Below are 27,759 nucleotides of genomic sequence, written 5' to 3'. Positions count from 1 at the left end.
TGTCAGGTGGAATACAACCCATCCCAGAACATGTCATCCACCTAATTCCCAGACATAGAAACCACCCACACACACCAATTCAATATTTTCACAGCCTTTCCTGATTCAGACAGAGAGAGATGTGTGTCATCAGCATATTAATGACACCATGCTCCAAATTACTGGATGATAAGCCCCAACAATTTCATGTAGATGGTGACTAACATACAGATAGAATTGACCTTGTGGTGTCCCACAATGTGAAAGCCATGGAACTGAGCAACCATCTCATACTACTTTGTGGTGCTGACCCTGCAAGTTGGAGCAAAAATACTATAATACAGTGCCTGCAATTCCTATGTCCCTGAGTCACTCCAGAAGGATACCATGGTTAATGGTGTCAAAACATGATGAGAGGTCAAGGAGAACCATATACCCTATATCTTCCCCAACAAAGGTCATTAATCAGGGTGACCCAGGTTGCTTCAGTGCTAAAACCAAACTTGAAAGACGACTGGAATGGGTCCAGATTACTGCTTCCTCTAGGCACACCTGCAGCACACCTGGGCCATATTGGCTGTGGCTGACTTGCAGTCCAGCAACTGGAGAATCACAGGTTACCCACCCCTGCCTTAGGTGAAGCTCCTTAGTTCTTTCTAGTGATCTAATCAAAGACAGAATTTGGCTTAAAAATTAAATGGCTTAATCCAAAATATATCAGTTGTTTCACATCATATCCCAAGTCTATTTCAGAGTCTGTTGTGCCCACAATGATGTAACTAAACACAGTGGGGTGATCCCTACTGCTGAACATCCAGCAGCCCGCTCACCCACCCATTTGCTTGCTTGCCTTCTACCAAGTCCTTTCTCATTTTCACTGACCTTTAATTTGCTTTGGTAGCAATGGTAAGAGGAAGGAGGGAAGTTTTTCTACTCCCCACCCCCGTTCCTATGGCTGCATGCCAAATTCAATTAATTTCTGGCAACAAGGTTTTTCAAGTGTTATTGATGTGCATAATTTCTCACAGTGGCTCCATAGCCATTTACCACATTCCCAACATTGGTGTCCCTGCCACTTACCTGGACAGGGTAGGTGACAGAAAAGGTGCACTATCTGGGTACACGAGTGGCAATGGTCCCACTGGTGCAACCACATGCTCATGACCTTGTCACTCCAATGTCAAGGGGGCAGCTCTGCACCACTGCACACCACTACTGATTTCTCAGCACTCTCTGCATGTGGCACACAGCCATTACAGCATGGCAATGTATTAGAAAGGAGGAGAGAGACTGATTCCCCTTCACTTTCTCTGCTGTCAGGACAGCAAAAGCAAGAGCGGGGGTTGTGTGTGATTGTATAGAAGGAAGGCAGCAACAGTTTAAATTCCTCTCTGTTTCAGATTTAAATGAGGGCTGAAAAAGAACGCTCAGGGTTGAAATGCTTGCTTCATATTGAAGTGAGCATGCAAGTCTACCTATATGCACCTTCTGAGCTGTGCTCCGATAATATTTGGATCAATCACTAGTTCTTTCTTGCAGTTCTTTATCCTTTTTTGTACATAAAGTGCTGGCAAGTAGCTATCGTGGAAGAACTAACTACTTGTATAAAGAGATCATTTACTTGTGCTGTGTAAGCCAAAATAAAGTTCACATCCAAAGAGACAATTCAGCAGATAGTCCCTGAAACCATTTTTAAGGATATATAAGCATTTAAATTGTAATTGCAGGCAGGTCACTACTATCTGGGGATTTAAGGAGAAACTTATACATAACCTAGAAATGGAAAAATGCAAAAGACTGAACGAAAACACTCGCCCAAAATGCAGAAGTTTAAGTCATAGGCTGACTTAAAGCATTTACAATTAATCTTCCGCTCCGTGATGCATCCAATTGCTATTGCTGGGACTCAGGCTGCTTTAATCAAATATTACTGTGTGCATTCATACTACACACCTTTATAAACATGAGGAGTCCCATAATCACGAGCAGTCCCATAATTTTGTTTCTATGCTCCTGCTACTTATAAGTTGACTTTTAGTTTCAACTTCCCCACCTGGAAACAAAGAAAAACAAATCTGTTGCTCCACCTAGTTACTGACTACAACTGGATCTACTTTCCACCCATACTCGGTGGCTATGGTTCTTGTGCACCATATAAAGAGTTTGATCCACCACAGCTGGTATGCATGCCTTCAAAACAGTGTAGAACTACTCCTGTTCAACCCAATCTTTGATCCATCCCATTATTAGGTATCCCTCCTACTTCAGGCTTCTGCCCCAAGGTCAGTGGGGGGACAGTTGCCCTTGAGAAGGAGAAGGTGGTGGTAAATGAAGGTGTAGGTGGTGTTTGCTAGATATAACAGAGTTCTTTCTGGCGAGAAATAAGTCAGGGAAATGGGATTTGTACTATACAGTCCCATGATCCCTGGAAGGACAGGTTGTTCCTGAGCATGTTGTAAGCATCTTTGCCAGTCAAGGTCTACTATTTTGTCTCTATCAGTGCTTCCTTACCACCAATAACCCCTCACCCTTCTCAGTGATAATTCCCCACAGGGTTGCCATATGCCCTCTTTTTTCCAGGACATGTCCTCTTTTTCATGGATATGTAAAATGAGAGTTGCCACAGTGACCCATAGTTAAAAGTAGAAGTCAGCAAATGTGCCCTCTTTTTTGCTTTTCAAAATATGGCAACCCTATTGGGCAGAGTCGGCTAGCAGTGTGGACAAGCCACATTATGAACTGCATCCAATTTCAGAATAATATGGGCCCAACTCATAACGTGGGGAAGCTTTCTAGTTCCTCTTATGAATTTCTCGACTCTGAATTCACTTGTGCGCAAAACTGGACACACTTTTTTGATGGAGGCTGCCAGACTGGAGTGCTAAACAGAGTTGTCTTAGATGCAGCTGGATTTGGCAACCTGTAGTGCCAATGCAGAGGCACATTCAATTGACACTATTTACTATTGCTATGAGGTCCTTTTCAATCCCTGCTGAGATGCAGGTTGTTGGACTGATTAATAAGAAAGGTACTTGAAAGGTCTAAATGACTAGTGCTCAGTCAAGTAATGATACATAATTAAGATTAGGTATCTTTTAACACCCTAATAAATTAGGTACCCTTAAACATCCTAGTCATGTGTGGACAGTTGAAAAATACCTAAGTGCAGACCTGGTATTTGTGGCAGGTGCTATAGATTAAATAACTAAAAGAACTTATAAAATAGCATAAATGATCAAAAGCATATCCCTCTCAGAACAAACAATATTCCTCCATAAATCTACAAAACCTCCATAAATTCCCACTTATTCCTCCATAAACCTACGGAATGCCATTCAATCCTTTGAAAGTTGCTGCACTGCAGTCTGATTGCAGTGCACAAATTAAAATAAACTTTAATATATATATAATGAGATGGGGAAATACTTCAGTACTAAACTTGACTGCAAATCTCCATTTTAGCCTCACAAATTAAACCAGATGATTTGACAAAAGGCATAATTGGACGACAGCAATTAAGATTAGGAAAATCTTTCATGGAGGCACTTAATTGAATGCACGCTATTCTTTGGATCTCAGAATCCTTTGGCAAAACATTTTGCTTTAATAGACAGAAAGGGGGAAATTACTCCAGCAGATTCTGCCTTTATAAAAGGCAGTGTTCAAAGGAAATAGGAACAGCATAAGTAGCAATACAAAATATTTTTACTAGTAATGTTCAAATGCTATTCTGTTGAAATCATTTTAAAACAAACTAATGACATATTTCCACTTTTGTTGTATGGAGTGCATTAGTGCACTTATTCTACTATCAACAGCATAAAGGCATTAGATAAACTCTAATAAGCCTACCAATAATCTGTTCACCAAGTGACTAAGCTTATTGTGTGCAACTTCCATCCTTCTTGCACACAATAAAGATGCTATTATGGAGAGAGCCAACATGTGGTGAAAAGTTTGAACCAACTTGGCTATTGTGTGATCATAATATTCCCTGCATGAAAAATATAGTTACATTATCCAACATTTTCATCATTCAAGGAAGATGATTACAGCTTTTTCAACCATTATAAGCCACTCTATAGCAATAAACAGAAATGGTGTGTATTAAAAAATGCACTGTAGAAAGCCAAGAATAAATTCAGAAAAAAGTGCTGTTTTCTGTTTTTTAAAAAGGAAAGGAGAACACACATATTTCTATTTCCATTAAAACTATCTGTTTAAGTTATATCTCTCAACTTTGCCCAATTGGTTGGCCAATGCACACACTGTTAGCCCAAGTGTGGTTTGTTTGAAAGTGCACCCAATAAAGTCTCTTTTTTACCAACAAGCTACAAGTGAGGTCGTGGCTTCTTATTAGTTTATGAATCATCACTTGTTTTTAACTAAGGTTTGGCATTACGCATAAACACAACAGCCTTTTTCAATCATGGTTTGGCCACCGCACCCCAGACACTTGGCAAGGTACAAAAGTACAAGGCAAGATCAACTGGAAAACAAACTAAGCTTTGGAGAAACAACCCATGGCTTGTTTGCTTGTTTGTGAGATAGTTCACAGTTTGCTGAGCAAACCATGGCTTTATGTTATGTCTGAATACAGCCACTGCCTTAATATTAAAACCATGTTATGTCATTATATCACCAAATTCCACTCAGTATAAATACCAAAATATTTCCTCCAAAATAATTAGAGGTTATACTCACCAGGTGTAAAATTGTATCGTGCAGAAAATCCCAAAGATTCAAGTTCACCATCAGCAAAAAATTTAATCCACAGGAATCTACCACTGGATTTTATTTTGGGTGGGTTTTGTTGTCCACAGAAACGACCAATTATTGGGGAAAATCCAAAAGGTCCATCCCGCACTTCAATATGATCAAATTTACACTCCCACGAAGGCTCTATGGAATATTTTTCATCAAAGTGTAACTCAATACACTGTCTTGGGGCAGCTGAAATTTAAAATTAAAACAAAACCATTAGTTTTCTAGTCTATGTTTGCTTTCAAGTGCAGAGCCTGTCTGTCAACTATTCAACACAATATATCCTTAGGGTTTGTTTGTTTTTTAAGGAAAAGTAACTTAGTTTATGTTCAGAAGCTACACTATTTGGAGTAGGCAAAATACATATTTCACATTATTAATTTGCAGGATCTGTTGATTTTCCTATGAAAGTCTATTTTGTTTTTGTTTGTTTTGTTTTTTAAAACCCTACTGGATTTTATGTTCTGGGACAACACTTGGCATCTTATAATACGACAATCAGGAAACTAAGAACTTAAATCTTTGTATACCCAAAGCTTTCTGTTCATGACCCTGTGCTTGCCTGAGCTCTTCTCATAGCAGCAGAGCAACTTTTCTAGCAAGCTTTGACAAAGCAAGGGAGAGGCACCTGCTATAAGAAGTGGTCCTCAGAATTCCTGGTAAAGGTGAATGGAACTCTAAGCATAACCCTGGGCAATGATTCTACAGTTGTTGGCATCCACCTGTCTCAAGATGTAGTCAAACTGTTACATTTCCAGCACTGAAGTGACATCCCCAGGACTCAAGCCTGGGCAGTGTGTATGTAGGTCCTGAGCTTCCCTGACGAGGCCCACCTCTTGGCCTTGCTGATGTGGTCCAAAGGAAAGCAGAGAAATACATTTGGCACCAGCTTGGCTGCAGGTGTTGTGAGTAGGAGATGTACAAGGCACCATCCAACTGTCTTAGGGTCTCCACTCTGGATTTGTGTAGGGTTTACTCCCTAGACTTTCTTCTCTCAAAGATATCCTGCAAGGCAGCGGAGGTTTAGGATCAGAGTTTTCTTTCTTCTAGATGGGCTACCATCTCAGGCTGATGAGTCCCATCTGCCTCTATAGCAGGGCTCCTAATAAGGAATAAGGGCAATGCTCATATATGAAGGCCTAGTCCTTCATTCTATGTAGCAACAGATATGCTGATACTTATGAATGAAATAAAATACTACCATAAAACAGACATGTACAAACGAAGCAATTTCCAAATCTGTTTTGTAATCTGCCACCCACCTGCCTGCCCAAATCTAGTAGTAACTGCTTCAGAAAGTGGTAAGTTGTACCTGTCTCTGTTGTGGGACATGCATGCAGGGAACAAGTTCTACTTGTTCAACAGGAATACTAGCTCCTCCTACACATACCCTAAACCTGTTCTGGGTTTAGAGGGCACAGAGGAAGGAGAAGGAGGGAATGTCCCATTGCACAAGCAGATCTCATTATCTCATTTCGCACATGCAACAGTTTTGCTGTATCTTGCCCTATGTACATGGTCACCAAAGTGCTTTGGTGCAGAAATTTCTGAATCAATTATAATTTTCAGCATCTATTCTGACTTCCTAAATAATGAAGAACTGGAATTTCACACCAGAAAGTTAAAGACAGATGTAATACAAAAAGAAAAAGCTCCAGGGATGTCTTCTCAGGGTGTCTTTCAGGTATTTGAAGCCTGAATCATTTAGGGCTTTAATGTGAGCACCATGAATTGGGCCCAGAAATCAACTGGCACCCAGTGCAGCTGTTTTAAAACAGGAGTTATATGAAATCTGAATGGAACCCCAGCCACCAATCTGGCTGATGAGTTTGGACCAATAGAAGGTCCTAAGTCAACTCTAGGGGCAGCCCCATGTAGTATGTATTACACTAATTCATGGGTAGGCAAACTAAGGCCCAGGGGCCAGATCTGGCCCAATCACCTTCTAAATCTGGCCCATGGATGGTTCAGGAATCAGCGTGTTTTTTACATGAGTAGAATGTGTCCTTATATTTAAAATGCATCTCTGGGTTATTTGTGGGGCATAGGAATTCATTCATTCCCCCCCCCCCTTCAAAATATAGTCTGGCCCCCAACAAGGTCTGAGGGATAGTGGACCGGCCTGCTGAAAAAGTTTGCTGACCCTAGTGACTAATCCAATCTGAAAGTTGCCAGAGCATGGAATACATTGCCCAGGATATGATAGCCATGTTCAAATATATAAAAGGATGTCACATAGAGGAGGGAGAAAGGTTGTTTTCTGCTGCTCCAGAGAAGCGGACACGGAGCAATGGATCCAAACTACAAGAAAGAAGATTCCACCTAAACATTAGGAAGAACTTCCTGACAGTAAGAGCTGTTTGACAGTGGAATTTGCTGCCAAGGAGTGTGGTGGAGTCTCCTTCTTTGGAGGTCTTTAAGCAGAGGCTTGACAACCATATGTCAGGAGTGCTCTGATGGTGTTTCCTGCTTGGCAGGGGGTTGGACTCGATGGCCCTTGTGGTCTATTCCAACTCTATGATTCTATGATTCTAGGTCATCTCTGTCCAGCAGGGGCCACTGCTGACCAACCTTCTGAAGATGAAAAAATTCATTCCTAGCCACTGAGACTACCTGAGTCTCCAGTGACTGTTGAATCCAAGAACCCTCAAAAACTGTGAATCTGCCCCTTCCATCTGAATGCAATCCCATCCCAGGCAGGCCCTTTCTCCGCTTCCTAGACATGAGAATTTGGGACACATAACACCTATGTCTTTTCAGGATTCAGTTTATTGGTCTACATCCAACCCACCCCTGCTTCCAAGCGCTGGTCCAACACCTCAGCTGGTTCTCCTGATTCATTTGAAGCAGAGAGACAGAGCTGGGGATCATCTGCATATTGATGCATATTCACTCCAAATCTCATAGTGACAGCTTCCAGAGGCTTCCTATAGGTGTTAAATAGCATGGGGCACACCACAGGACAACTCCAATGGCACTGAATACTAGCATTCTATAGCTACTTTATGGAAACAGCCCTGGAGGTAGGAGGGGAACCACTGACCTACAACCCCCTGAGATGCTCCAAAAGGATACCATGGTCAACAGTATGAAAAATCAATGAGGAGAATGAGCAGGGTCACACTGCCCCCTCCCAAATCTCCAAGGCAGTTTCAGTGCCATGATTGAAGCTAACTTGTCTGAAGCTGGACTGCCACCTTGTCCACTGGGCAATAGATGTTTAACACTTCTGGATCCAGGGAGGTCTTCCTGATCAGGGGGCATACCACCAACTCCTTCATGGTAAATGGTACTGACAATACCAAAATGAATTAAGATACTGAAGCACTAATTAATTATACACATTATGTAAATGTTTCACTTTAACTCCTGGAGTTGTTCAGGTTTCATCTTCTTCTATCTTTAACAACTACATTAACACCAGAACCCTACACATGTCCTCTCAGAAGTAAGCCCTGTTAAGTGAATCCAAAGTTAGTGTGAGTTGGACTACAGCCCACGAGGCATTAAAAAAAAAGAAAGAAATTAATATATTACAGATTTTAACCCCTGCGTTTTATGGTTCACCCTGTAGGACTGTTTAAACTATACAGCCATTCACCTCATAGCCATGCTTTGGATTAACAAAATAGATTGAGCTCCGGAGAAGCACTATGTGATGGCTCAAAGGATTATTTAAGAGCTTCCTATGCCCTTTGCCAGAGAATGGGGTCACATGACAAATTAAAAACAAGAAACAGAATTAAATTCCCTGTTTTAGAAAACTTTATCTCTTCATCGCCTAAATCTAAAATAAAAGTTATCTTGCCAGAAAATCCAGCCAAAGTCTCTTTTCCAACAAAATGTGATTGAGCTAAGTATCCTTTTCTTTTCAGATGGTTTTTGACTGTTTGTTTCCTGGTCTTCGTGTATACTTCTATTTCAATCTTCTGGTGTGCATGCAGGTGAATCCACAAGACAATACTTCAGGTTTTGTTGTTTTTAGTTCAGGCTCGGAAACAGACTTATTTATGGTCCCATCAGGAAAATTCTAACACAGCATGGATTTTGCACAGATGATCTGTAAGTTGTCATATGCCAAAAAGTGGTCACTTTTTAAAAATCTTAGAGTGCAAAATACATGTGTGGTATTCTACAGTAGACACAAATACAAAAATCACAGTTGATTCTAATCCTGTTGCCATCAGTGCAATGTACTAGAATTATGTTGCATTGATGGCAACAGCATTAGAATTCTAGCACTTCACCTTCAATGAATTGGAGACCCTGGGCACAAAATACACAAACAATTTACAGTGGTACCTCGGGATGCGAACAGGATCCGTTCCAGAGCCCCGTTTGCATCCTGAACGGAACGTAAGACGCGACAGTGCGACTGTGCATGCGTGGGCTGCGTTTTGCTGCTTCTGCGCATGACATAATTTTGACCACCTGAGCATTCGCGAGCGGCGAAACCCAGAAGTAATGCGCTCTGTTACTTCTGGGTCGCCACAGAGCGCAACCTGACAGCGCTCAACCTGAAGCGCATTTATCCCGAGGTATGACTGTAATTATTTTTTACTCCATTTAAAGTGAGCAGGTACAGCATGAAAGATTGCATTTCGCCTTGACAACACAACACATCTCAATGGATGGCTACTCAAGTTGTCTTAAACATTAACTTCAAGTTTACAGTGGCAGCTTATTTAATAAAACAGAAAATACCACAGTATATACACCCTCAGATGTGAGAGGACTACCAACATATGAACCAACTTTGACCCTGCATTCGTCATCTGAGGTCTTTCTTCGTGTGCCCCCTTCCATGAGAATTCTGGACAGTGGCAACACAAGAATGAGCCGTCTTCTGTTGTGACTCCCTTTGCAGAATGCTTTTCCCAAAGAGGCTCACCAGTGCCATCACTCTATATCTTTAGGGGCAAAAACTTTCCTCTGTAACCAGGCTTTTGGCCTTTAACTATCTGTAGCTTTTATAAGTGGGGGTGGCACTTGGACTTCTGATGCTTCTCTCCTGGCCTTACAAAACCCACCAGACTCTGCTGCCTGATCTGTCACAGATCAAGCACTTTCTAACTCTGGCCATGGCTGCACTCAGAGACCAGGCACTTTTAAAATCACAAGTTGGCTGCTCTAGCTGAAAGCTTAAGCAAGCAGTTTTCTTTTCTTTATTTAAGCAATAGTTGAAAGAGCTGTCCAACTTCCCCCAGCTTACAGATAGGTAGCCGTGTTGGTTTGCCATAGTCAAAATAAAAACATTCCTTCCAGTAGCACCTTAAAGAACTAACTTAGTTGGTCTTTAAGGTGCTACTGGAAGGGATTTTTTTATTTCCCCAGCTTGTCTCTCATAGGATCCTGCAGTTGCTACTGCAGTGGATGTCTCTGCTTGTAATACAATACTTGCAGTTCAGAATGATATTGAGCTGTTCATGTGCTAACAACCAGAGAGGTTACAAAAGAACCAATTGTAATTGCACCTTACTTGCATTGTACCTTATTGTTGTTTCTCCATAGCTTTGGTGAGAGAAAAGGAAGAAAGTAAGAGCTGCATGGCCTCAAACAGACATATTATTGGCTGATATAGTTTGCTGTGGCTGAGAAAGTCTATTTAAGTTCCCTTTTTTTTTTAGGGGTCAGGGGGCTGAGTTCTGTACCAAAAGTAAAAGCCTAAGATGCAAGGAAATGTTGCTACAAAATTTAAAGGCTATATAGTGCAGCCATTCTGTGATGAGCTTTTACTACTTGAACTCTTAGCAATCTTTTTAATTTAGGTTCTAATTACCTTTCTTCAAAGACTCCTAATAACATGGGAAAGACTGCTTAATGCTTGCATGTCTTGTCATCTTTTTCATCTAATTATCTTATACAAGTGCCATCTTGAGGTTTTACATCTGCTTAAAAAGGCTTTGGGTTCTAACTAGAAGCAGAGGAACAGTTGCAGTGAAATAGCCCCATACAATTAAGGCTTTAATTCTTACCAGCCTGTAATTTCATGTAGCTGACAGCTGAAGCTAAGCAAAAAATCTGTTTCAGTTTAACAGAATGTCTGGAAAGGAGAGATTGATCTAAAAATCTCCCCTTCATAAATGTGAGCTGGTTCCCTACTAATGGATTGGAATAATCCTTGATATCTCCAGTTGCTCAGCAATTGAACAGAGGAAGCTAGGGTCATTTTTCTTTCAAACGGATATTCTCTGCTGGCTTTGAAGAATGCATTATGAATACAAGGAATGTGAATGGAATTAGTGAATATTATTACTCAAGCAGATAATTATATAGATGTGCTTTGGAACAACAAAATATCATTGCTCTTCAACACAGATAGTGTTACAAAGGAAGAAGAAAAATGTTATTAGCTTTACAAAAATGGAGATGGTCTTCAATGGAATGCTGCTGCTAATTTTGCATGGCTTATAGTACATCAAGCCCAATACATCAAGTTCATCCACATTATAGAAATGTGCAGAGTGGAAGGTTTAATTTGTGGCTGCTACTGCAGTTTTAAAGCATTCACTGTTTATGATAACAAACAAGAATTTAAGTGGAAAAGAATGACCAAGCATACATAAAATATTCTGAATGATACAACCCTACATTTCTTTCCCCTTTTGTGTAGGGAAAAGGTCCACTACACATGTTACATATTTTTCCTAGTATACCTAAGATGCTTTCGTCTAGAAGCATCAAAGGCCTGTATCACACAGACACATGTGGCTGCAGCTCCCTGTTGGTACACTTGGTGGCAAACCTGAATATGCTGCCAAGAACTGTGTAAAATTGCCCTGAATCTAGGCATATTATGTCTTTTACAACATAAAAACCCAGCCACATTCAGCATTCAGTATTGGCCTTAATACCACACTATTTATGGGAAATGATAACTTCCATTCAATTACCATCTTGCAATTTTGTGTATTGCACAGTTTTTCTTTCAGGAATATTTCTAAACACACACACACACACACTCACACACACACACACACACACACACACACCATCAGACCTTCATCTAATAAGATCAATGCAATGCTGTCCATTGGGCTTTATATAAGATGAATATGAAACTATATATCCTAATTTACCCTAATCATCTGAGGAATGTTCAAAACATGGTGTACTCAAAAATCTGCATTAAAAGAAGTAAAATGTCAAGTGCACTATTTAACCAAAGGAAGGGGTAAATAATGATAATAATGATGATAATTACTAGAGTTGAAGCAGGGGTATGAGATATGGTTTCTAAATTGTTCATGCTCTCTAGTCTGTCTATTATAGGTTCAAGTTCTATAGTGTGTGAATGGCAACTTTCGGAATGAAAAAAACAGTCCTTGATTATTGGGCTTGGCAAAGTCAAAGGGTAAAATAAGGTACTCATCATATCATGGTACTTGGACTTTAGATATGGAAACTGATGTCTCCCAATCAGAGCTCAAGGGTGACTGGAGATGCTGTGAATGCCCAAATTTTGGAATTTTGGAATGTCATTGTGGACAAGTCTGTCAGTGCCTTTTGGCCACAGAAGCTAAAACTGCAACCTCTTATGTTTAGAACAACAGCCTACCCCTAACTACAGATTAACACCAAATCTTAGATAGAACTGTTAGTCCCTTCATGTGACCTGAAATCTCTTTCAGGCCACTGTGGTTAAACAAAATTGGGTGCCAGATGGACCACTGGTCTTATGCAGCAGTGCAATTATTGTACTGTATACAATTTCTCACCCTTGATCTAAGTATTTCCCTATTCCCAAGACTCCCATTACAGAAGAAATGTAGATTAATCACTACTTGGGTTTTTTTGTTTTTTTGTCTGTTTATAAAACTTTACTTCCTCCAGGCATAAATATCTAGGTAATCATATGATCTTCATCTCCACTGAAGCAAGCTGAAGGCTTTCAGACTCTTCTTTTAAAACAGTCTCAGCCTGAGGGCCTACTGATTAGTTTCTTGTATTCTAAAACTTAAAACCCTGGCAGTCACTCATGTTTATTATATAGAAAGATATTACAACTAACATATTGCCTCAGCTTTCCTGATGACGTGTAAAGCATACAAATCTTACATCATATCTCATGCAGACAGTTTATTACTGAGCTATTCATGATGCATTTTCTTAGATTTAAGTTTAAATACATGTTATTAATTTAATGATGGTTGACTTATTTATGTTGTTTGATTTGAATTGTATGGCTTCTTTTTTGGAAGCCAGCTTATGAGGGCCCTAAATGGTGGCTTACCTTAAAGAAAGAATTATAATATAGAAAAACTGAATTATCAGTTGCTTCATTTACTCTACAGGATTTTTAAATTTTTTGAACAATGTGGGGACTTGGACAATAGGCATCAGGAGTGATCTGTGTTCTCAGAATTCATTCTAACATTTGTTGATACTTCTGTTTTCCCAATACGCCTAGTTCTGTTCATCTATTTGTAGATCACTATAATCAGTCATTTCCAGACTGGCCCCAGGAAATAAGAGATACTCTTCTTACAAACAGTGATACTCTTTCTTTTCTTTTTAAAAAGCAATTTATATTGATAAACTAGCATTTTAGACTCAATATTTTTTTTTATCTGTCAATAAGGCAACAAGAGAGATGAGAAAGACTAGTAAGTATATTGCCATGCCATGTATCACCTACTGGAAATGAAGTACAGCAGCTGTTACTCTCAGTGTTTAATCTTTTTATTTTAGCAGTACTCTCTGTTGGCCAAAAGAGAGTGAGTAACAGATTGGAAGCTGCCATTGCATGGTACTATATGTCCTTGACTGTGTAAATTGTTTGAATATGGCAGTTTACAGTGCTCTCTTACTATCTTCAGGCAGAGAAAGAAAGACGAGGCTGAGACAAAGCCAACAGTTGTCATAATATAGCTTTTCTTTTCTTTTATAATTGGCTGTGAAAGCATAGTAATGACCGAGGCCCAAGAAGATGGCTATTTTCCTCTACCAATAAACCCCCTCCCGCTTTACTAAGTCTTTAATTAAAAATAAATACAACCAAAGCACTGCTTTTTTTGCAACACAAGCCTGTGTGTATCTCAGAAGTGTACTATGTGTGTGTGTACTCAGAATAAAGCCTAATTGCATTCAATGGGACCTGCTCCTGGGTATGTATAGGATTGCAGCCACATTTGACCAAACTGTCATTATCCAAAGGTAGATATTACAGAAGAAGATACATTAATTATGAAAAAAGGATAATTTAAGAATGAAGGACTTGGGTAATCACCTTCTATAATGTAGACACACTCTCTCTCAGGAGGATATTTGTTGGGGTAATTGGGAGAAGTGAAGATGCCTCCTTCTGGGTATTTTGTCCACGTTCCACACTGTACTGTCTTTTGTCCTTCTGACGTGGTTTGCTTTTCTGGGGGGGAAAAGATTACAATAATGATAGCAGATGTAGCTTACACCTTAGTTCTGGTTTTATATATATATATATATATATATATATATATATATATATATATATATATAAATACCATGGGTCCTATTACCATCTTGTTCATTTTTTAGTCTATGGCAGTTTTCCGCTACAGCTGCAGATGAATATGCTTAGAAACTCAGCTGTCAAATATATGTGCCATAGGATCTCCCTTCACAAGAATTACACAAGCAGGTGGAAGAGGAAGCATTCTAGAACCCAAGGCTCTGGTGAAGGTTACAATGGCCACAATATTGTTGCATGCCACCCTAATCTCCAAGCAGTGTAAGATTCCAGGGGTTCCAGGTGCTTACCCAGAATTTGCGTTTCCTTCAGAATGAGTCACAGTGGAGACTGTGGTGTCTTTATAATATATGGTTTATATACATATATACAATCTGAACCTATGATGGAGGGCTTCACAGCATTAACACCCCAAAAGGGTATTGTTTCTCCCATAGCCACAGCCTTGGATTTAAACAATTCTCTGACACTTTATTCAGCTTGCTGCTTTGCTTCTAGCCCGCATCACTCCAAACTCTCTGCCTTCAACTCTAACTATTCGTGAGTTGAGAGAGGGCCCCCTACCCATTCATTTGCCATCTGGCACACAAGCCCTTTCCTCTGTTCCTCTTATTGGCCCATCAACCAGACCAAACACCTCATCAGGAAGCTAGCCTGGCTTATATTTTAATACTTATTGGATCCAGGGGTTAGAAGGCTCTAAACATAATGCCCCCCTCAAAAAATCATAACAATACATTTAAAGAAGAGGGAAAGAATTGCATGGAGATTCTTACTCCCTTTCCTATATTCCATCTCACAAAATACATCCTTTGCATTGAAGCCATGCTCCAGAGTTGCTGCCTATAATGGTGAAAGTGAACTCATTAGATAGACAGGGAGACTTTTCCATAGACAGCAATGGATACTGGAATAACAGTATTTCAACTATTCATTCATTTTTCTTTGCATTTAACAAAATGTAATTACTGTTTGATTGTAAAAAAAAAAAACAAGCCTCTAAGTTTACAAAAATTTAAAATTAAAATCATTGTGTTTAAAAAAAGAAGTCAAAAACAAAATTTTAAAAGTAATTGTGCAAAAGTAATTGTGCCCCAATTTCTTGGGCTGGATTGGGAGGGACTGTGAGACTTATTGACTTTCAAGCTGCATAGGCAGATGGCTACATTTATGAAGGAGATCTTGTGATTTCTATTAATCTGTCCTGAGTTGCTTTTTCCTCTCTGTTATGTATTCAGCGGCCTGTGTTTGCCTGAGCCTGAGCCTGGACTAAGGATTCAGAGCCCCTGAATACATGATATGCAATCACAGAACATTTCAGGAATTGGGCCTCTGCATTGGCCCTTAAACTGCGAGTCATGATTTGCAGCTTGGGAGTTTAGACAGCCAATCACGTGGCCCAGGCCTTCAGAAATGTATACAAGCAGTTGCTTTGCCCCTGTGGTTCAGTTCTGTTAGTTCGATAAAGGTTCTTGCTGTTATTGCTGTGTACTTCACACTCTCTCTCTCTCTGCGTAACTCAGTTTATCCCTTCAGGGCAACAGGGACTACCACATCTAAAAGGGACAGGATGATGGTAGCACAATATGTCTGTGTGCAATGGTACTTGTGAAAGAGTTATATTGGAATGCTGCGTAAGTAAGTAAAAGAGTTTTGGTTAGACTTGGGGCTTTGCACATCCTTGCAACTGCTCACATTGGGTAGAAATCCTGCTAGACAGGAAGATTTCTGTATCGTACAACCGTTAGACTAGGGCCTGAAAAACTAGAATTCAGATTCCCACTCAGACAAGAAACTCATTTGGGTGACGATGGGCCAATCACTGCCTCTCAGCGTATCCTACCTCACAGAAGCAGTGTGAGGATAAAATGGGGAAAGGGAGACCCGCACATGCCACCATTGTTTTTTCAAGCGAAGTGGGATACAAATGAATAAAATGGGAGAGTGGAGGTGAAAGGGTAGTGTTTTAGTTTGAAAATTTTAAGATAACGTTTTAGTTTTCTGTTGATTATGTTGCTTTGAATGTATACTATATATTTAACTTTCTTCAGTAATGTTTTGTTCTGGATTGTTTTATTTGATGTTTTAATGTGTTGTAAACTGCTTTGAGATTTTTCTTCTTCTTAAAAGTATAAAGCACTATAGAAATGAAACAAATAACAACAGTAATAATTTAAGAATAGATCTCTAATTACAAGTATTTTTAGAGAGCTCTCAGAAAAATCTCCCACATTCCCTACCATCACCTGAAAATTCTAAATGGGCAAAACAGTGTTGGGTACACTATATTAGATTGATATAAGATTGGACTACAATGGACTGTTATTTTTTATTATACTTGACTATGAATAGATTTACATTTAAAGAACACTCTCTGTTCTTGTGGAGATGCTGAATTTGTATTTCCAAGTCAGACAAGAACTCTCATGGATGTAATACTCACTTTATATTTGAGGGGGACAATACAAGCCTCTCAGGTTACAAGCCAGAAAACATGAATTTTAGTGACATCATAAGTTGTACCTTATCCTTGGGGACAGGGCTACGTTGCTTTCTGCATTTTCCAGATCTGTGATTCACTGATTTTATAAATGTAGCCACCACAGATTTACTTTACCCAGCTAATCATTTCCTTTTCCTTTCCTTTCTTAAAAGGTGCTCTTGTTTCTTCCTGTGTCCTGGACTTTCCTTACTTCAGACCAGCATTAAATAAACTGATCAGTATGGCCACTATCCATACTATCTGTAAATAAGGAATCTTGTTTACTATGTTTTTAATTATTATTTAAGCCTTAAGTAGGCCTAAGTTTTTTTGTTTTTGTTTTGAAGTTCCATAATCATTTTTAGTTGTCAAGGATGCAAACATTAAAAGAAAATCACTAAGCTGAATAAAAACATAAATATAAACCCAGTTTATGCCTTAAAGGCTTGAATAATTTAAAATACTCTAGATAATGGAAATATTCTCCATAAAAAACATACCTGCTCCTTTTTTTGTTGCCCCAGCCCAATGTAGGATGATAAAACTTGCTACAACTGAAAAAAATAAAGAAATATATTAGTTATAATAATAGATTTGTAACAGCAATCAAAAGAGCTACAGCATTTCACAAATAATAAACAAAGAAGGAGCGATTTCTGTATATCTATCTTGTAGTTGCGCTTGGCTATGTGATCTGATTTTTGGATATGAACAGTGTTGAAGATCAAAAGGCACATTGGTGACAGGAACACAATTTAATACTCTTTGATTGAACTGGGTATTAATTTAGATAGAAGTTCCTCATAGTTGTATGCACTCTAGAAACCATTACTATTGGTGTTACTTAGATCTGACATTCCACTTGCTACAAGGACACTTAATAATTGACTGAATTATCTTATTTGGTCTACTTAAGCCACACCAAATTATTAGCATCTGTTTGGTTCACAAACAGGTGAACTGGTATACTACAGTAAATCCTCCAGTGTCTTTCAGTATAATTTTAATAAATATTATGGTTTTGTCAACATGGTCTATTCTTGGTCTATTTTTGTAACTGGCCTGTCCACAGGGGAGGCTCCTCTGTTGGGCAAAGTGGCGCATAACCCTTCCAAGAGCCCCCCAAAATCTCCAGAGCCATAGTCCAGTCTTTCTCTTGTCACCCACAGTCATTATTAATACATTTCCACTGACTGAGGGGCTTCTTAAATGCTTCTGCCCATCTCTGCTTAGACAATCACTACTAGCTGGTCACACCCCTGTAACAAGCAATTCTGCCCCAAAGAAATGGCTTGGGTAGGATGGTGGATTTCATTCCTGCCTTAATTCCTATGGGTGCTCAGGTCCTGTCCCTCCCAGCCCACTCCTTTCTTTCAGTCTTTCCTCCCCACAGCCTTTTCACTCCTATCCCAACTCAAAAATCACTTAAAGCTAAAAAGCGCATTTCAGACTCTTTTCATGTTGTCCTGTGTTATGTATAGCGTCTGTATGTTGACATGTATATTCTTGGGAAAGTATTAACCTGAAGTCTACTTTTAACAATGTTTTAAATTGCACATTAATGATGTTTTGATTTCAATGCACATTTTTAGCTGTTGTGTTTTGCTTGTGAGAAATCCAGAGAACTCCTGTTTGGGGAGGTGATGTAAACACAGTCAATAAATCAACTCTGTTTACCTTGGAGTAAACTCCATTGAATGTAACAGGACTTATTTCAGAGTAAACATGGTTAGGATTGCACCCTAAGGCAGCCACCAAAACCCATAGAATTGACTTGTTCATGCTCCAACCTGCCCATGACCAACTTTTCTGGGTTGAATCAATTCATTATTCTCCTCTTACATATTCTATCCTCACAAACCTGAGACATAGGCTGACAGTGAATAGCCCAAGTTCACCCAGGGAGCTTCATAGATGAGTGACGACTTTAACCCTGGTCTCCTGCACCCTTAGTCCATTTAAAAGCCCTCCACAATCTGGAAAGAAGGCATAGAAGTGAAAAAATTGGAGTAGGGGGGAACCTTTTTCCATAATGCTGAAAATTTAGAAAGGACCTTGTTAACAGTTCTATGTGGCACCTTTAAGACTAACCTGAGGATTCAGTCCTATCTGGTAGCCATCCCCATAGAATTTAGTGCTGCTGACTTCTGAGTAGTGTGTGGTTATTGTGACATTAACCCACACTAGAAATTGTGACAGCAGGAACCCCTTCTAAAACCAATGTTAAACACTTTTCAATTTAGTTAGGTATTAAGGACTTAAACAACTGCAATCCTTTTGTGTCTACACCTTTGCAAGGTAGGAGGATAGGAAGAAAACCAAAACAACTTGTCTCTGCCCATGTGACCTCCTTTGTCTCGCCCATGTGACCACATTGGCCCCACCTATATGACCTCCCTGGCCACAGCATGCTCCACCAGGTTCAGTAGCTAACTCTACTACTGCTCAGTTCTCAAAAAGTTTGTTGTGTTGCATCTAGTGTTTTGTAAGTGCCATTGGAACTATTCTTGTAGCTTGCCTTGTACCTCGGCTAATAAGCGAGAGACCATTTGTGGAGTGTGCCAGTAATATTACTGACCAGACTAAAACATGGACCACAGGAATTCAGTTGTTTTCTGTTAATTAAATATTGTTAGAAGCCTGCTTAACTTGCGGTATTGTGAGCTTAGACATGTGAATAAGGCCAAGCTGGTTTCCAGCCAGTCCTCAAAGCATGCCTCCAGCAGAAATCCTGTTTAGTGGGGTTTGTACTGGCAGAGCACTTTGGGATCAGAAGCTGACTCAGCAGAGAAAATACTTTGAGATAATGAGGACTTAATAAGAAGGAAGAGCATAACCACCATTTCTGTAAGCCGCAGCATCTGCTGCTGTTGCTCCATACTTAAGAATACATTCAGTTTACTGAATATCATTTGCATGAGCAATTTGCAAATGATACTTGGAAGTTTTTGTTTCTTATATAAATCTTGCATGATTGTCAACATACTTTTTCTTCAGAGATGGATTGCTGCAATGCATGAGGCTCAGTAAGGCTTCAGAGCTGTTACCATTTGAAACATGAGCACAATGAAGTTACCCATTTACTCATGTGTATTTTATGCGCAAAGAAATAAGAAATTGATTCTGTGCTTATTGAAGGCACTACACACTATGTCTTTTCTAGATAAGGGTTCACATGTTTGTGAATCAGTGCAGCTGCAATTTGAGGGCTTGAAAAATTGGTCACTCTACGGTGCATTTAGCACATTTAGTTCTCCACAATCCCTATTACAAGCAAGGTGGTAATCATGTGATGGCATAGTTAATTGTTGTTATATTTGATGAACAAAGACTAGGAGATGTACTTGTTTCTTCAAGGTCATCCAATGAGCAAATTTAACAAAGCCTCCATCAGTCAGGCCATATCAATTCTACTGTCTTCAAGCTAGTAGACATTGGGATAAAATGAGAAGAAACTACTGAAAATACACATTATCCTGAGCACTCATTCATCCTTTGTGGATACCAAGAAACATTGCTAGACATGCTTTAGGAAGAATCAAACTTGGGTTTAAATAAATCAGATAAAATATTAATTGTACCTGCCCTGCTCATACAGACACACTAGTTTCTAGAGTCTTGAAGTGCTGAGTCTTGATGAAGCACCTTTCCATCCTTTCTTCCATCTCTGCACTGTTCCAGTCAAGATGCCAGTTTGATACACTGCTAGAGCCCAAAACCTTTATCTTAAGATACACATATCTTAGACCAGAGAAATGATATTTCACATTTGTCACATGGATGCCACTAACAATTATGGCTTCGATCTTAAGATAAATTAACTTACTGAACATCACAGAAAGAAAGTTTTTCATTGCCTCTTCTCCCCTGCAGCCACCTGCAATCCACCCCCCCATTAAAAAAACACCCTCTCTGCAGGGTTGGAGGCCCTTTCCGAATAATATTGGGGCATCAGCTATATTATCAGTTCAAAATGTAGTCACACCTCATTTTACGCAGTGTGGGGTTGTCCTACGGGTTCCAATTTAAAAGCAGTACTGTGATTTTCATAACGATTCAGCAGAAACAAGAGAGCTTATATTCTCTGTCTGTCTGTCTGTCTGTCTCTCACACACATACACAGATGAATATGTCCATCCCTGCCCCCCCCCCCGCAACCCCCCCCCCAAAAAAAACACTTAGATGAATAGTTTTTGGCAGAGGAATGCTCAGCCTGGAAAAGTCTCACACAGGAGTTGAAACCTTATACATAGTTTCAAGACAACATTTGGAGATGTCACACTGAAGAAACAGTCAGTGCACTGGCTACAAGAAGGAGACCTGAACTCAGGCCTCTGTTCATTCACAAAGCTCACTTGGTGATCTTGGACCTGAGTTCCTTGGAGGCAGGGCAGGATAAAAAAATGTAATTAATAAATATTAACAACTTGGCAGTTTCACATACCTCGTCCAACCAACTTCAGACTATGCCTTGAAACTGCATCCTAAATGGCTGCAGAGGTGAGAAGGATGTCAGGGGACTATGTAGCCAGTGGCGTAGCGTGGGTTGTCAGCACCCGGGGCAAGGCAAGTAATTTGCGCCCCCTAACCCGTGGATTTGAACCCCCTAACCCTAACCCCCAGATGTTGCGCCCAGTGCGGCTGCCCCCCCCTGCACCCCCCACGCTACGCCACTGTATGTAGCCAATAGGTGCCCATGACGTCACTCTGAATTGCAGTGGTCCTGCTAGATGGCGAAGACTGTGTTCATTTAGTAGCTATATAGATAGATAGATTGCCTTTTGATATAATGTGTGACATCCTTGAAAGAGAAGCACTGCCTTCAGGTGGCATAGCTGGATTCCATGCCACAAAGGTTAGTTAGCACTCAAGGACAACCTAGCAACAAGGCCAATTCATAACTCTGTAAGACATGGGCAAAACTCTTCATTTAGCCGATGTGTAATTTCAAGCACATATCTTTTGCTGCCTTGGAGTCCCAAAACACTTTTTAGAAATTCTGTGGCATAGGAATTGCTTCATGGCATTTTAGAAATGCAGAGACCGGGACTCATAAAACTTATGTGACCTGCTGGAGGCCACAGAACAAGGGGAGGAGTAAAATAGGGACTATATTCCAGTTGCATTGTTCTAATAGCTGAAAACATTTGTTCCAGCATGCCTGACATAACTCCAAAGAGGTCAGAATGGAATCCATATGCCAAGTTACTCAATAAGTTTTACATGATTTCTAATAATATAGGAAAATGAAGGCATAATTCTTAGCAGTGTGCAAAACATTTTGATTTCCCTGAGCATGTACAGCCAGTGATGTTTCAAAAATTCCAGAAAAGTAAGGAACAGCGCTGTTCTTGGAAGAAGATATTTTGAAGAATGCATTGTGAATTGGTGGCTTTAAAGTCAATGTTAACAGAGAGAGTTTGTGCAATGCCATATAATACAAATGCATTATGCCCTGTGCCGTCTCATGCATGCTTAACACCATTCATTAATGTGAATTGGGAAAATGCCTCAATTCTAATTGCAGTTAGTCACCATTCATTTTAATAGACTTCCACATAAAATACCGGTGACTGGGTCCTGAGTTTAACTTCATCAAATGTTGTGGCCTTGCACCCTGATCCAAAAACTCATGAACTTGGTCATTATGTCTGCATGGAATCACAGCCTCAGTTAGCTCTGGAAGTCAACTCCTGAAAACTACAAAACTGAAGGGTATCATACAGTTATTTCCACCTACATCTGAAAAATGGGCATAATGGTGATTTACTGTTGCAGGCACAATAAAAGGAACACTCACATCCTATTAAATTTAATGGCAGAATTTTCTTTGATTCTAATCAAATGGAGCTAGATAGCACAAACCCATTTGCACATTAAAAAGTACTGTAGATGTTATGCATTCCTATTAGCTACTAGGCAACTGAACACTAACAACTTGGCTGTGGTTATACATAACTGATTTTTTAAATTAATTCCATTCACATGATTAGAAATGTACTAATACAAAATCTATCTTCCCTTCTTTTGATTACTTTTTCTATGGCCTCCATCAAAAAGGCAAGCTGTGCAGCAAATGGGGAAAGGGACAGTCTGCTATCTTGACACAGAAGTCCCATTCATTGAGCTTTAAAAGAGGTAAAACAAGAGTTGTTCTCATTGGGTCATCCTTGTCACTATTTCCCCACATTCCACGCTGCTCAGGAAGCTTAGATTTTGTGTGTGCAGTTTGTGTAGACTCCAAGTGCCTTCCTGCACATTATTTAGATAGAACTTAAGTCAATTTAAGACACGAACAGGGCAAATAAGTAAATGACAAAGGAAAGTTCCCTGGCCATTACTAATGTTCCAAACTATTTTGATACTTCACAAAGAAAACAGATATCAGAGGCATTTTACACAATGTTTGTGAGCACACTCACATAAAATTAAATTGGCTTAAATCCTAGTAGTTGGTCTCAGCTGCGTGCCCTCTGTATGTCAATACGTGCATGCCCTCCACTTTTGTACTATTCTCTCTTTTTAAAAAAACCAAAACTGTCCACTATTAATGAACTGTGTGTATGTGTGTGGAACCACTCATCTCCCTTCCATTACTGTAACTTTTGCTTAACTGCAATGTGCTTAGCACAATGCACACACAATAACAACTTTAAAAAAAAAAAATCCAGTTAGTGAAATAAGTCCAAGAAAGATTGCTGCTCCAAAACTGGGTGAATCAACAATCACCAACTTGAGTCCAAATACTTGGATTTCATCCTTCCGTGATGATGACTACAACAACTACTGTCCGAATTCAGTACTGGCGCTAATCCTTAGTAATTACAGTAATCAATGAGTTTATACTTTGGATTAATGCTGATGTCCTAGAACTGGCACAGAAGATGGATGTGTCATTTTGGTTTGGTCAAAATCGCAGCATCAAACCTGAAATGGGGCTGAAGAGTTAGAAAATGTAGAGGGCTCTGGACCCATTTACATGGAAGTAAGCTCCACTGATTTCAATGAGACTTATTTCCAAGTTAATGATTTAGGACTGCAGCCAGACTGGTAAACGTCTAATCTCTGCCCCTACACAATTACGTGGTTAAGTCCCATCGATTCCAGTGCTGCTGACTTCTACCGTAAGGGAGCTTACCGCGGCCTGAAACCTCAATAGCTCAAGGAGGGGTGGGGGCAGGTAAAGAGAGTTTTGCAGGGCATCCTTCTTCCCCCCCCCCACCTCTTTCTTTTACGCATGACTTTGAAAGCTACAAGCCAAGCTCTAGGATTGGAATCTCCTGAACTTCATCCTAGTCAAAACAAACAAATCTTCAGTAGCTACATTTTTAAATTTTATTTATATATTTTTAATGCGGGGGGGGGGGCGGAGGAGGAAAAGGAGGGGAATATTTACACCTACGCCATTAAGCTTTCCGCACCTGATTTCTCTACTAGTTGGGTCACACACAATGCTCTCTGCCCAAGAAGGTGGCGGCGGCCAATGTGGGCAGCGGGCAGCACAGGGCACGGTTGGCCCTGAGGGATCCGGCGGAGATCTACGGTACTTACTGTGAAACAAGCTGCGCCCATGGATCATGTCTGTTCCTTACACAAGGGGCTTCGATCTCCACTAATTCCATTTAGAGACGAGAGGGCTTCCTGCGGTGGGAAGAGGAGGGAGACCCGAGCAGCAGCCTGAAGCCCACGCGCGCTTCGCGCTGAACCCAAGTGGATCAGCGCCCCCGTCTCTCCAGCTCTTTCTCTCCTTTCCCCTCTCACCGTCGTCTGGCGATGATCAGCCCCCCATCTCCATCCCCTGGCTCCGGAGCGGCCAGCATCGGATCCTAGCAGCAGCAGCAGGAGCAGCAGCAACCGCCACAGGGAGTCTGCATAACTGGCCGAGAAGGGCAAGGCGGGGAAGGGAGAGCAAGAGCCCTCGACACACAAGCTCCACTTCCAGAGATCGCAGTCCACCACCCGCAGGAGCCACTAGGCTCGAGAAAGTGAAGGTTGGGGGGGAGGGTTCGTCTCCTCTCCTCCTTTCCAGGCTCCCCCCCTTTAATCACCAGTTTCATACAACACCAAAAGCAGCCCCAAGTATTTCCTGGAGAATTTCGAGGCCAACCTTTCCCGGCCCTGGAGGTTCTTTTGATGCATCGAAGGGGGGGTGAGCGATGGGTCCGTCATCAGTTCCTCGATCTCGCTTCTCGGACGGGCAAGGTGGTGGGAGAGACACCCAAAGAGGGGAGAGGCAAGAGTTGAGGGGAAGGCAGCAAAAGGGGGTAGAGGGTGGAGGGGGGTGGAGGAAGAAAGAGTCACCCAAGGAGGGGCTTAAGGATCTCTGCGCGCCATTCAGTTACAGCCGAAGTCTTTCCAAACCGGCCAAGTCCATTTTGCCTCCCTTGCGACACAGGATCAAGCCGGAGCGGAGGGTTGGAAGAAGCCCATCTCTCAGCAGCAGCAGGGCAGGAAGAGAGGAGGAAGGAAAGGAAAGCCGGTCGGGGGGTGTCCTCTTCAACAGTCCAGGACAATAATCTCTCTGTGTGTTTCCCCCCCTAGAGATCCTCCTAAGTGGCGAGGGGCGAAGAGAAGCCAGGAGACTCGCGGATATTAAAAAGAAATGATTAAAAAGGGAAAAAAGAGGGGGCGCCTCCTCTCTGGTCGCCCTTTAACTTGTGCCCTGCTCTTCACCACCACCACCTCCTCCTCCTCCTGCTGCTGCTTCCCCCTTTGCCAATTTAGACCAGGAATCTTCCTGCGAGCCGCAGTCCCTCCATTTGCAAGCGCGCAGGATGCTGTCCGGGGGTGAGGATGGCTGGGGGATGTGTGGGTGGGTGGAAGCTGCAATAAAAGTTTCGCTGTGGATCCTCTGGCGGCTGATCGCACGCTTGCCTCTTCCCCTCACTCCAGAGATAGGCGAGGAAGGGGGCGAGGGGTCCTCTCTCCTACCCGCTTAGGTAGGCGCCTTTCTCCTCCGCCGCCGCCTCTTCCCCATCAAGGCAGCACCATCCCAAAGACGGCGAGCGGGCTCCGGCAGCAGCAGCAGGAGGAGATGCTGGTCAAGGGTGAGAAAGGAGGCGGCGGGGGGAAGGGGGCATCTAGAGACCTAGTGCGGGAGCTGGTAGGGGACAGAGATGCCCTGCCCCCCCGCAGGGCCCAACTTCCTTCTTTCTGGCTCCTGCCAGCGGCTCCCACAGCTGCTGCCAAGGGCAAAGTCCGCAGTACCCGCTTCTTTCACACACAAGGATTTCCCAGCCGGCAGACGCCGCCGCCGCCGCTGCTTCCTTCTCGATCTCCCTCTCCCACTGGCGAAGGCATCCACCCAGGAAGAAGAGGGAGGCGGGAGAAGAGAGAGGTGACTGTAAATAAAATCGTTTGATAGTTAAGGAGCAGAAGGGAGGGGGAACCATGCACCCCCTTTCGACCTCCTCCTCCTCCTCCGGCTGCTGCAGCTCCTCCTCCTCCAACACCTGCTGCTTCCAAAGCTGATGCAGAGAAGGGGAAGAGTCTCTCTTCTGTTCTAGATGCCACTAAGAGAGGATGGGGGTCCTAAGCGCGGGAGACAACCTGCAAAGCTAGCCCTGTTTGGGGGGGGGGGAGAGATGGACTTGAGGCAAACAAACTAGGGGGCCTTTCCAAGCCCTCTTTCCCCTCCCGCAAATGCTTCCGACTGCACTTCTGGTTGCAAAGGGCTCCGCGGCTCTTGCAGCCTAAATCTTCCTGCTGAAGTAGTAAGCCCTGCGGATTTCTATGGCCGCTTACGCCCCCCAAGTAGGGGGATCTCAGCCGAAATCGGGCAGCTTGCTTTGGAAGAGGACTTGATGTCAAGAAAGACCCAGGTTCAGATGACTGCTTTTTCTTTTTCTTTTAATTTAAACTGGTTCCCAACTGGTGTCAGTTTCCCAAAACAACATGGATTTTTTTGCAAGCGACTTTTCTGAGCAAAAAGAACGGATGTCTGCTACTCCAAGAGGCCCAAGGAGTGGTGTGTTGTCCCTCGAGAACGGAAAGGGGGTTGTCAGCTGGGAGAAAGAGACAGTCGGCTGCAAAATATAAAGATCCTTTCCCTTGTCCCTTGCGCCAATGAAAAGACGTCGACTTGGACAGTCACATCTCATGCATGCTTTGACCCAAAGTCAGACTCCAAAGCCCGATCCATAATAACCAGTTGCCTTGAAAGAAGACGTGACAGCGGCCCCATCCACTCTAAACGTTCCTGATCTTATACACACGTATATTCAGAAGCTCCTGTTAACTTATATGCATGCTAGGATTGCACCGTGCAGGTGCACTCGGAAATAAGTTCCACTGGGTTCAATTATGGGGCTTACTTCCACTCAAAGGTAGCAGCCAAAATCGGATGTCACTTCCCTAAGACAGTTGTATATACACAAAGAGTCGAGAAGTGTTAAAAAAAATGGTGCTCACTCCAGAGTAGATTGAGATCCGGCTTGCTTTTGTCCCCCCCCCCCCCTACACGTTCCAAGTTCCAGGTGGACTCATCCCATATGTAGCCATGAGCCATACACTTACAAGCCGCAGAGATTTAAGGATCCACGCTGTCAGCAATAAAGTTCCAGGTACATGAGGACTGTGAAGTCATCTTGGCAGATGGTATCATTTTTCCTTCCTTTTCCTTCCTGAATTAGAGGTCTCAAGCCGGCTCTGCAGCAAAAGTCTCCTTCCACGATACTTTCTTTTCTTTTTTGATCGCGTTCAGATTGCCTCCTGTGGTTTGCCTTATTAATCCTATAGCTATCAATTAAACGAGGAGGAAAAGTGCTGCCTTAATCTCTCGCCCCCCACCCCCAAATTTAGGGTATGCATGAGTGACAGTTCACTCATTCCGGAAGATCAGCTGTCTCCCCCCACAGTTGTGCAGCGTCTCTCTCCTCCCCACCCGCTTCAGCAGCCCCCGCAAAAGACACAAGCAACAACACGGATCAAGCAGAGAAGCCAGAAGGCTCAGGTTATAGCAAACGCTGTGGAGCGGGGAGGGAGAGGGATTGACAACACCTTCTGCAGGGCAATGCAGACAACCTATGGCTAAGTTTCAAGTTATAGTTTGCTTACAAAAGATTACAGTTTTTTTTTCTTTTTTAAA

General features: G+C 41.8%; 1 protein-coding gene across 3 annotated transcripts in view; it reads right to left on the bottom strand.

Moving 5' to 3' along the window:
* The window catches only part of NETO1 (neuropilin and tolloid like 1), a 113,576-nt gene extending 86,468 nt beyond the window's left edge, over positions 1-27,108 (bottom strand). The window contains exons 1-4 of one of the 3 annotated variants that reach the window (XR_014010901.1): positions 24,225-27,100; positions 17,174-17,227; positions 13,973-14,110; positions 4,684-4,932 (exon numbers count right to left, since the gene is read on the bottom strand). Coding sequence is in view for 2 of the 3 variants with exons in the window: in XM_081205621.1 (XP_081061747.1) it covers positions 4,684-4,932; positions 13,973-14,110; positions 17,174-17,227; positions 24,225-24,252 (469 nt within the window). In the remaining variant the exon portion in view is untranslated. Of the gene's footprint in view, positions 1-4,683; positions 4,933-13,972; positions 14,111-17,173; positions 17,228-24,224 lie in introns of all 3 variants that reach the window. The other 2 variants (XM_081205621.1, XM_081205620.1) reach the window with 2 other exon arrangements.
* Positions 27,109-27,759: the final 651 nt, after the last annotated feature.

This window comes from Podarcis bocagei, assembly GCF_964188305.1.
Source record: "Podarcis bocagei genome assembly, chromosome: 8".
NCBI classification, from domain to species: Eukaryota; Metazoa; Chordata; class Lepidosauria; order Squamata; family Lacertidae; genus Podarcis; species Podarcis bocagei.
Note: the sequence above shows the minus strand (reverse complement) of the source record. Positions and strands in the feature narration are given on the sequence as shown.